General features: G+C 43.8%; 1 protein-coding gene across 2 annotated transcripts in view; it reads left to right on the top strand.

Annotated features, from left to right (window-relative positions):
* Positions 1–11,124, top strand: part of SNX19 (sorting nexin 19) — a 50,622-nt gene extending 39,498 nt beyond the window's left edge. For both annotated transcript variants that reach the window (XM_028120807.2, XM_088018097.1), the window contains one exon: positions 592–11,124. In XM_028120807.2, the coding sequence (XP_027976608.1) occupies positions 592–724 (133 nt within the window). In that variant the 3' untranslated portion in view covers positions 725–11,124. The remainder of the gene's footprint in view (positions 1–591) is intronic.
* The last annotated feature ends 783 nt before the right edge of the window (positions 11,125–11,907 follow it).

Below are 11,907 nucleotides of genomic sequence, written 5' to 3' on the forward strand. Positions count from 1 at the left end.
TCTGATAAAAGGACTGAAAATACTGAGTGAACACCGCTAGAATAATCCAGAAGAGGTAGGTATTTCCCTGGCTGGTACCTTAGGATACAATGCTTCTGAAAAGTATTCAGGACTTCCAGTCCTTTCTCAAACCCTGTCCCAAAGCAGACTGTATCTATTAACTATCACTACCCAAGAGTGCTGGCTTTTACTTCATTGCCTGTAAGGTCACCTGTGGATCTGTGATAATTAATTATGAGAAACAGCCATAGTCAGAAGCTCTGAAAATTCTTAGTAAGTTGATATCACAGGGATTTTTCCCTCCCTCACAGTTCTTCAGGACAGTGCTGATATGCTAAGGTAGCTATTTAAATGTGGAATTTCCTAAAATCTAGTCTCAAGTTCTATTTCCACCTTTATTGGGGTCATAACCTTTAGTCACCAAACTTTTATTTCATGGCAGAGCCTTCATCTGGCTATTGAAATTTAGAGTTCACTAAGGATATCAGTAATGGGCAAGGAGGGGAAGGGAAAATAAATGTCATAAACAGGATCTGGTGTCTATTGACTAAGCCAGACCCTCCTCTAAGTTGTTTTATCCATTTGTTTCAGGCACTTGATTTACTGCCTTTGGGACATCATCCTGGAATTCTTGGATCTCAGTGCCTCTGTTGAGGAGTCTACCGTAACCGCCTCTGCCTCAGATACCCCAGGCAACCCCAAGAGAATGGGTGTCTCCCCTTAGCCATAGGTTATTCATCCATTCTTTGAAGGCTGGGAAAGGAGAGTTGCTCTGCGACCCCGCGACCAGTCAGGAACCTGTGCCCTCTGCAGCTGGACTGTAGTTCAGAAGACCTGAGGTCCCAGGGGCACAGTTTTCCTCCAGCTCTACTCCACAGAGCAGGTGACCTAACAGATGATGGGGGAAATATGTACCAATCGTATGCATATCCATTTCCATACTTTTTTTGTGGTGTTTGGATTGTTGCTGGTGGATAGATCCTGGAAAAGGAATCTATAAGGTAGAAGAATGAGCCCCTTTTGCCTCTCCTTTGCCCTCCTCCCTAAGATTGTTTGCCAGGACCCTGGTCCTGTGCATATATGTTCCTAATCCACCAACACACAAGCTGCAGATAGACCAAGTGAAAACTGATAGCCAGATTTCTTGGAGGAGCAGACAATTTTCTAGAGCTCTCTGTTCCCACCAGGAAACTGCACATTCCTTCAGGACCACTCTTGAAAGCCAGACCCCCCACGTTCTGTCTAGTTTCCCAACAATTCCAGAAGAAGGAAGGAAAACATTTCTCAAGGGACTTTTTGCTGATTATTTTCCAACACATCAGCCCTATGGAGGATGTCACTGAAGGCTGCTTCCCTGGGTGGCTACACTTTTTTTGTTCAGAAGACTTCAAAGCAGACTGCCAAAGCTTCTTGGTAGATCCACCCCCACTCTCCACACCCTTTCCTGAAAGAGAGTTGCATCACAGATTTTATTTATTCGCTTTCCTCCTAACCCCTCTCCAAGAGCAGTTGAGTTTTGGTCTTTGTGACCTTCCCTCTGTCTCCGTTCAGCAGAATCACATGGCAGATTGCTTATTCAGCCCAGTGCTTCCAAAGGAAATGGAGACCCTTGCTCCGTGGCTGGGAATGTCTAAAGAGTAGGAAACCCAGGGGGCTGTGGGGCTTCTCTCTTCACAAGTCTCCAGCAGGGGACTTTAAACTGAACAGATAATATTAGCAAGCCTGCAGGGAATTGATTACCCACAAAAAGCTTTTTACTTCCTGTTCTTTAAGGATCTAATTAGTCTTTAAGAACACTGGAAGATGAAGGCAAAGGTGCTATATCAGGCTGTAGTGTCTTAGAAGAATAGAACAATTAGGAGAACTTGTTGGTAGGAAAGGAGGCGGACAATGTGACAAGGGAAGTGCTATACATTAAATGCATGTGAGTAGCTGACAGAAAAGGTTTAAGGAGGTCATGGGAGACCCTTGCCTTGTGCCCCTCATCCCTTTAGCTTTGCACCTGCCTATTAGTGCCCTTCTGTCACTGAATTATGGATCTCCTCATTTGGAGGGGAAACTTGGAGTTAGACTGATTAGAATGGGCATCAGGTTCTCAGACTCTGAAGTAGATGATGTGCACACAAAGTGGTTTATGGGAGAAAGTTGTGCAGTCTTACACTTTTTTTACTCCTCTGGAGGCTTTTACCCATAAAATGTGTTATGCTATGATTGGAAGGCTTTAGGTAGGCTATTACTGCCTAAGGACAAGATGAATGAGATCATGTCTCATGGCACCTTCTAGCCTTAAAATATGATTTTTACAGCAACTTTATGGCTCCAGAGCTTCTCCCACCCCGGACATTCACAGGCCCAAGGAGCTCAGCATTTCTAGCTTTAGTAAGTATTTGCAGGAGTGTGGGACTGCAGGGAGTCCAGCCTCACCTACTGAAGCCGATCCTTCACCTTTTTCAGCTCGGGCCAGGATGCTCTTCAGGGTAGATGGAGTAGCCAGCTCATTTCCACTACCCTTCTCTCCCGATACTTTACCCTCATATGTACTTAGCCACCTACTTTGCTTTGAATCTCTGCTATTAGGGCTCAGATGTCACACAGAGCCAGTACGTAAGCTGACGCACCATAAAATCCCTGTGGCTATAAATTCTGAGCAATTTTTTGACACTTCCAACCCAAAGAAAACTTCCTTATATTTCGTGTTGTGTAAGAGATGCCACCTCTGTGGTCTGTGCCCCAAAACATAAGCTGTCCTCAGGCCCTCCTTCTGTCTAGAAGGGAAATCATGGATATCGCCAAGGAAATGTCAAGTTTGGGTAGCAGGCACAGGCAACCATGGAGATCAGCACTTGGGAGAGAGCCACAGGTATTAAGAAAAGATGCCCCCAGCTGAGAAGTGAAAAAAGGCAATGAAGAACTGGGCCTGCGCTAACCCAGAACGTTCATGATTTTTCTTTCCCCTTACCCAGCACATTCATTTCCAGTTGCTACTCTTTTCTTTACTTATAGCACCCACCAGCAGTTGTTAGGTCCTGGGTGGAGTAAAAATATGTGTATATGGTTATATGAGTCAGGATGCTTTGGACTGAAGGAAAACTCGAAGGAAATTTTGTTTTCTTCCATAAAATGAGTACCTGAGTAGGGAAGCCCCAGGGGCAGATGGATTCAGCAACTCTGACCTCATAAAGGGCCCAGATTCTTCCCATCTTTCCTCTCTGCTGTTGTAAACATGCTTGTGTAAACTTGCTTGTCCGGTTCTCAGACTGCCTACCTGGTTGCTGCAGTTCGGAGCATCACATTCATATGTAACAGTATGAAAGAACAGAATCATCTCTTCCATGTTTTCTTTTAAAGAATGGGGAAACCTTTTTCCAGAAACCCTTCAAGAATGCTCTTCTCATGACTCATTGGCCAGAACTGTGCACCCCTAAGCCAATCCACGGCCATTAAAAATGGCATTACCTGGTTGGCTTGCAATAGTATTTACCCCCTCCGCCCCCAGAGAGGAGGTCACGCTCCAGGAAAGTTAGATACCTAAAAAAAAGTCATTAGATGTTAGCAAGGAAGAAGCAGAGGATGGGTGTTAATAGACAATGTCTGTTATATCATCTGTACAACATCAACAGATCCCCCGTGGTACTCTAAAAATACCTGGAATTGGCTAAGAGAGAACATTTGCTGAGGGCACCACATGAAGCACTTCACCTGGAGTAACTCATTTAACCCATACACAACCCCATAAGGTAGGTTCAATTATCTATCCCCATTTCATAGATGAGGAACACAAGGCACGGAGAGATTGTGAGTTGCCCACAGTCATTTGCAAAGAAATGGCAGAGCCTGGATACAAATCTTGCCAGTCTACCCTCAAGGCTACATGCCTAATAACCATTATACTGGTCTGTGTTTCTTAAAATAAGATCATGTTCTCATTTTTAAGGAGCTCATGATCTAGTACTTTTTTGGTAAAGGGGCAGAGAATAAAAATTCCAGGCTTTGGGACCATATGGTGGTCTCTGTTGCAACTCAGCTCTTCCATTGTAGCATGAAAGCAGTCATAGACAATACATATAGCAATGACTGTGGCTGTGTTCCAACAAAATTGTGTTTGCAGAAGCAGGCAGCTGACCAGATTTGGCCCATGAGTTGTTTGCAGGCCTCTTTTTAAGGAGTTAGAACAGGGCTTCTCAAACTTCAGTGTACATGTGATTTACCTGGGACCGTGGTCAAGAGTATGCTGCATTTCTGACAAGCTCCCAGATGTATGCCAGTGAGAATACAGATCTTCAAACACATGTTGAGTATCAAGGGGTTAAAACATAGACAACTCTCAAGTGTGATTGATACACTATTAAATGTATAGGAAGGGTACTTCATTGAGAGTAGAGGGCCATGGAAAGCCTGAGGTGATAATATGTGAATTGACTCCTGGAAGATTCATGAGAATTAACCAGTAAAATCATGGGGAGGGTGTCCAGAGGAACAATGAACAATGTGTGCAAAGACAGAGTTGCCACAGAAGGACAAATGCTGTATGATTCCACATATCTGAAGTACCTAGCATGGTCAGCCTCACAGAAACAGTAGAAATGTGGTTGTTGGGAATTAGAGAGGGGAATGGGGAGCATGTAATGGGTACCGAGTTTCAATTTTGCCAAATGAAAACAGATTCTGGAGATCTGTTTTATCAACTGTTTAAGTAGACGTGACACTCCAGAGCTGTACACTGAAAATAGTTAAGATGGCAAATTGTAGATTCTGTTTATTGTACTACAATCAAGACATGTAAAATGAATAAAAGCTGTGGAGAGCTACAAGGCACAGCTTGCAGGGAAGGAGAGGCGAGGGCCGGGGGAGGGGCCTGTCTGGGGCGGTGTGCTAAGGAAGCTGGCACTGTTCTCCCTCTCCACCGTGGGGAATTGTTGAGGAATCTTCCTGAAGAGTATTTTTCATCAAAGTTCACAGTTCCTGCTTATGGGAAACATGGGAGTTTGATTGCACATGCAAACAGCCCTTGGATTTGACACCTGTCTCAGTCATTTTCTGATCCCCCCCTTAATTTCTTCAAGTCTGTTCCCATTATTTCTTACATATGAGATGGCTTCAGCGTCTATAGAGTATAATGAGCTGGAAGCAATAACAGCCTGATTGAAACCCTAGCTCTGCCACTTAATCAGCTGTGAGGAAGTGGTCAGGTAACTTAGCTTCGTTGGGACTTAACATTTCTCTCTCAGAAAAAGGGACAAATATATTACAAACATTTTGAGAAGTGAATTGTAAGAACAAGCTTTATAAAGTAGCAAGTGCTATGCTATAAAAATGTCCATGGCAGCATTCTCCTGCTCTTCTGGGGATGCCTTGCTTCAGGAACCATGCAGCTGAGCTGTCCTCTGGCGAGCCCCGGTTCCCCAGCCCTCTCAGAACCTGCTGTTTGTCTTGGTCTTCCTTTGCACTGGAGCAATATGTGTTCTCCCAGGAGGAGGAAAGGAAAGTTAGCCAACCCTGCTGGATACAGATGGGAATGGGAACCAACCAGGGGAGGAAAGGAAACCATGATGCTTTTGTAGCCCAAGGTCCGACTGGGCAAGCTCTTCCCTAACTTGGCATCTCCGTTTCCTTTCCACTGAGCGTGCCAGAAATCACTGGGCAGTAGCTGCTTGCACTGGCTCTATGGGCAGGAGAATGAAACCACTGCAGGGTGCATTTCCCCTTACAAGCCTCCATCACTCTTCTGTGGCCTAAGGCATGAGAGCAGCTGCTTCGCACAGAATTGTTTCTCAGAAAAGAGCCAGTGAGGGGAGACTACCGAATCTTACTTCCGTATCCTGACTCGCCCGGTATTTCTTACACAAGGACGTCCCTGGCTTATTTTAAAAAGAAAGACAAAACCCCAGAAGAATGTGTCAAGCAAGTGAAAATCATCAGAGCCCGTTGCCTGCTGTGACCCAACAGCAACAGGGTTTGAAGCCGAGGCAGCACTGAAGTGGCGGAGAAAATGTGGGCACCATAGCCTCCTGGGCAGATACGCTGTGCTATCTCAGACTTGCTGAGCCTTCTTGCCGCCTCCCTACACCTCTCACCTGTCTCTGGTCCGAAAGTACATTTGAACTCTGCTTTCTTGAAAGTGCAAACAAGCATGTGACAGAATCCCGAGAGCTCCTGTTTCTGATGTCTCTTCCACATGACAAAAACTGGTTTCTCTCCACATCTTGACTCTTCAAACCTCACCTGCAAGTGCTTCAGTAGAAGTCACTAGCACCCTGTTGCTGAGATGTGGAAGTTTGGGAGGGAAAAAAAATGAAAGGGGAAAAAATAATAGTATCAAAGTCCAAACTTAGAAAACATTTCTTGAAGTGACATTATCTACTCCTTTCAACTCAAAATAGGCCTCTTTGTCCCCAGAGTTTTGTTTAGGAAATGCAAGCTAATTTTAATATTAGGGTGTTGTAATGATTAAGAAGGTTAAGTCTGTGTCCTATATCTAAATCCATACTTTGGCTTTTTTTCTTCCCCGTCACTGTTGCAGCCTGTTACAAGCAGTGGAGAGCTGGCTATAATTACTTTTAGACACTTGGCGTTAATCAATGAGGGAAAAGGCCAAGTTAGATAAACCGAAAGTCTGTGATTGCAGAGAAAGGCTCTAGTATATCTGCCGAAGCCAAGACTTCGCTATTCTGGGTTGAATTGGATTTAGTGACTTTCAAGCTCAGGTCATCGGCCCTTCGCCTGTGCTCATTAGAGAATCATCCTTAAATTTTTATTTATTTATTTTTTAAGATTTTATTTATTTGAGAATCATCCTGCCCCAGTAGCAATGGAAAGATTAACAAAGATTTAGCAAAATATCTGCATTTCGTATCTTGCCTTTAGGGAGGATTGACCTTACTAAGAAAAAAAAAAAGCCCTTTTGGAGTTCACATTCTTTACCTGTACTAACATGGAATCCAAATTCAAAGAATGGCAAGCCAGTTCCTTTCCAGCTTTGTGTCCTTGTGTCAAAAGTTTGCCTGTAAATGCAGATAATTCAAAAATACTGAGGGCACCTTTCATTAAGCCTTCATGTGTCTCAGGGAGAGTCACGTAGGCTTGGTGGGCAGTAGGACTTTTGCTGGGAGACAGAATGTGTTAATGGAGATGGTTTGTCAGGTTGGATGAGATGGTTTCCCAGAAATCTAGGGGCCTGCATCCTGCTCTTTCCTACTTCTTTCCTTTGACCCATGTTCTTCCAGCTGTGCACACATGGGCATCCTCTGTCAGGGCCAGTTCAAGTTTCTCCGTCTCCATGGAGCTTTATCTGACTGTGCCAGCCAAAATTCTCTCTTCTTCCTCTGTATGAGTTTACACTGCCTATCAATGTGATCAAAATCCATGTGCATTTTATGGGGTCCTCAGTAAGAGATGCCAATTCTTCAAGGACAAGGAACATAGAATCCTTTTTATTCCCATTATAATTATATGCCTGTTCCTCAACCTTCCCATAGACACACCTAATGCATAGTAGGTACAAAATAAATGCTGAAGTTCATTTAGTTAAAGGAGATATGCTTATTAGCTTTTAGAAGGTAAAATATGTTAATGAATTCAATGAATTTACTGGGGGCAGAAGATGTGTGAGAGGGACAAGGGGAAAGCACATTTTTGCTTTTCTGACCTTATATCTGTTCAGCAGCAAATATCAAATGAAAGAAGTTGGTTTTTATATTTCCTGTGCCAAAATCCACACCATTTTATAACAGTACTGTTTGCAGTCTAAGTATGTGGGCCATGAGGTGCTAAAACTGTAAGCTTTTTATTTTTTTTTAAAGATTTTATTTATTTATTTGAGAGAGAGAGAATGAGAGATAGAGAGCACGAGAGGGAAGAGGGTCAGAGGGAGAAGCAGACTCCCTGCTGAGCAGGAAGCCCGATGTGGGACTCGATCCCAGGACTCCAGGATCATGACCTGAGCCGAAGGCAGTCGCTTAACCAACTGAGCCACCCAGGCGCCCAACTGTAAGCTTTTTAAAGAAAATTAGTCCTGATTTGAAGATTTTATTTTTTAAATCCTCCAGTCACAAAAATACACAACATACCCTGTCTACTCTATAGTCCTCACCATTACCTACTGGATCAGAAAACAAAAATCTGTGGGAAATATTCTCAACTCTTTCCTGCCCCAGACACAAATTTGTAAGAAAGCAATTACCATGAAGACTTGCTTGCTATGCAAATTCTTTAAAATTACCTTGGAAATCCTTTGGTCCCAGATTTAAGATTATTTATTTCAGACCTTCTCTAACAGCTTATCTAAGCCATGTCTAAGATTACACAAGCAAAATTCTTCAAACACAAAGGAATAACCTTAAAGAAAAGAAAGGATAGCAGAAATTCCCCCTCGCTCTTAAAGGTGTTTGCTGTCTCCCCCACATTTCCTACAACTCTTTGCCCAAACACAACAGATCAAAACTAGGCAGCTGCCATAAGAATGAAAACTAATGAACATATCTGGACTTGCTACAGGTCAACATGTTGGCCCCGGGGGGATAAAATCACCTGCTATTGTGGAGCCCCCAGAACGAGCCCCCGGGCCATGATTTGAAAGAGGGCAAGAGCAGGTAAAGGAGCGCAGGAGGAAGTTCAGTCTGAGAATTAAACCAATGATGCATTTCATGAAAAGAAGGAAACTCTAGACAATATAGTGCTTGGGTCATAGATTATCTTAGAGTAGGTCCACTGTGAAGGATCCCATCTGCTGTGGAATGAAGTCCATTCTGGTGCCAGTGAACATTTGCACAACACATGATGTGGAATAGTCTCTGGAGCCAAGATTGGTTCTGTATCCACCCCAGGGCAGGTTGGTCAGTCTCCAGTGTAAACCTCCTTGGGATTAACCACTTATTCCAGTGTTGTGCACTGGCTAATTAATACCAGACCTGTTCCAGACAGCTTTGTACATCCTGCATATGGATGAAGATCCAAAAAGTTTTTTTGGTGATCTGTTTGGATGGGACAGAAAGCCGAAGCAGAAGTAATCCCCATGTACAGGTGTGTTACCTTGCAGATGGGGGCTTGTGGGGGGCAAATGACATTTACCCGGCAGAAAGTTTGCCTGGACAGGTACGGGGAGAAAAGGGTGCCTGTGATGGATGCAGAAGTAACATCTGTGGCCTTAAGGCTTGAAGAGCAGGGCTATGCACCTTTTAGCAGTCGGAAGAGGATTGAGGCAAGAGCTTGTGTTTCAGCAAGGTTTTGGATATGGAAGAATGCCCACTGTTGGGGTGGAATGACCCGAATTCTTTACAAGATTAGGGTTTCTGTGGATTTTTCCCAAGTGATAGAAATTTTCCTCTTCTAGTCTCGTTGATAGCAGGCAGTGTTGGACCAATAGTTTGCCTAAGCCAATTCTTTTTTTTTTTTCCAATTCCTCAATTCCTTCTCTATATTATTTCTGAAACCCCACCTTTTTAAAAAATGTATTTAAGAGAAAGCATGAGTGGAGGGAAGGGGCAGAGGGAGAGGGAGAAGCAGACTCCACACTGAGCAGGGAGCCCGACACGGGGCTTGATCCCCGGGCCCCGGGATGATGACCTGAGCCGAAGGCAGACGCTTAACCAACTGAGCCACCCAGGCGCCCCTCTGAAACCCTTTCCTTAAACACTAAGTAAATAAAAAACAAAACAAAACAAAAAAAAACCTTTTCAAAAAACTGCATATTTCTGGGTCTTTTCTCTTTTTTCTGTGTGCAGCACCAATACTGCTTTTCTTCATTCTTAAATTTTTCTCCTGTATCAGTTTACGAATCTTCATGGGTTGGCTTGGCTGCCCCACTAGTCTAATTGTCTTTTTGATAAATTAATATGGACAGTAACTTAAGGTTACATGTAAATCTTAAACATGATATTTCTTGTACTTGACTCACATTTGATGTTCTGTGAGGAAGACTGCCCTTATTGTCCCCTCCTGTGAAATCGGAATAACCACCAATCCTAAGATTAAACATTTTGATAAATTCCATGTCCCAAGCTATTCACACAATGTTATAGACTAAATGTTGTGTCTCTCCAAAATTCGTATGTTGAAGCCCTAGCCCCCAGTGTGATGGTATGTAGGAGGTGGGGCCTTTGGGAGCTACTGAGATTTAGGTGAGGTCAGGAGGGCAGTGCTCCCATGATGGGATTAGTGCCCTTAAATGAAGAAAAGACAACAGCGCTTCCTCTTTCCTCATGCATGTAAAGAACAGGTCACGTGAGCACATAGTGAGAAGATGACCACCTGCAAGCCAAGAGCAGAGGCTGTAGAAGGAAACCCACCTGCCAGCACCTTTATCTTAGACATCCAGCCTCCAGAACTGTGAGCAAGAGTTTTTGTTTAAACCACCAGTCTGTGGTATTTTGTTACAGCAGCCGGAACTAAGATACACAATTAGAAAGTTTAGCCACATAAATCTCTTGCCCTGATTTTAAGTCCAGATTCTGAGACTCAGAGAATTTAGTGACTTTCTGAGCCTTCCATGGCAAACCTGTTGTAAAAAACAGTTCAAGCACTAAAAAATATAAAACTGCCCCTAGAGATATTGCTAAAGCTTTCCTCTCCCTCAAATTACCTCTATGAGTTTACCCTCCTAGAGAAACTTTCTGAAAACTGGTGACAAAATACTGAATAATTAATGCTCAAATGGGAAGGATGATGGGTAAAAGCAAAAAATGGTTGCTAATTGCATGTTTGTAGTTCTATATGCCTTTTACCTACCCACACTGATAATATATAATAAAGAAGTTCCTTTTTAAAAAATAAAATGTAATTAAAAGTTTATCTTAAATTGGCTGGACTTAACACAGCTTGCTTGAAACATACCAGCTGTATTCATTGAGAAGCACCTAGGGTAGTCCAAGTGTCCAGCCTAACCTGTGCCTTCCATGATGTCTGCCTGTCTTCCTCACTGGGCTATAAATCCCTGGAAGCCAGATTGTCTTGTTTACTGCAGTCTCTCCAGCATTAAGCATTACAACATGGCACCTCGCTATTTTCTCCTTATGCTGTCACCTCGCAAATTCTCAGAAAGCTTGTCTAGTCCCTCTCTCCTCTCCACATGGGCCTGTGACAGACTTTGCCTGGACACAGTTGTTTGATCCATAAATGAACTTGGCAGCCTTCTTGTGTCAATGAGTAACATTTTTCTTTCCTTCTGGTAGTCTTGGAATCCTCATCAACATCTGGCAATTTTCTTTCCATCTTCCTACACACACAATAGAGCCCACACCCCTTGACTAGCCAGATGACGAGAACACCAAGTTCCATGGAAGCAAAGGTGGAGCCCTGGCCTTGTGTCTGCCCCGCCCTCCCCTCTGCTGTGGGTATACCGACTCCTCAGTTTGATACCAGAGGAGGGTATCTGGTGTGAATTTCATAGCAGCAGCAGGCTTCATCTGAACCTTGGGCGCTCCTATGGTCCTGTTGCCATGGTAACCAGCCACCACTTGACTCTAATGCCCTTTGAGACTGTCTGGTCTGAGGTGGTAATGTCCCCAAAAGCAGACCCCAGAATGGCAGCTCTTCACTATGACCCCTCTCGTAAGCACATAGCCAGCTGGAACTTCTCGGTTGCTGGGGTGAAGGGGCCGCTTTATTACCCCCGGAGGAATCAGATGAATTCTGGGCTCAAAAAATGGTGTTGCCTTTTTTTACCCTAAAAGACATATTCTCCAATTCCCAACCTAGCTTCTGTGACACGGTTTTCTCCCTTTCTTACTACCTCCTGTGTTCAAAATGCTGAGCTAAAGTGGGAGGGAGCAAGAGCACAAAAGAATTTGAGTTACCTTCCTGTCAGGAGGGGAAGTCTCTGCCCACAGTGTGGGAAACACGAAGACGGTGGGGGGGGGCAGAAAGTCAGTCTCCTGGGATGTGTTATTGTAATTGACTGTTTCCACTCACAGG

This window comes from Eumetopias jubatus, unplaced genomic scaffold, assembly GCF_037043125.1.
Source record: "Eumetopias jubatus isolate StellerSeaLion01/CBP00866 unplaced genomic scaffold, mEumJub1_p1.0 scaffold_13, whole genome shotgun sequence".
Classification (NCBI taxonomy): Eukaryota; Metazoa; Chordata; class Mammalia; order Carnivora; family Otariidae; genus Eumetopias; species Eumetopias jubatus.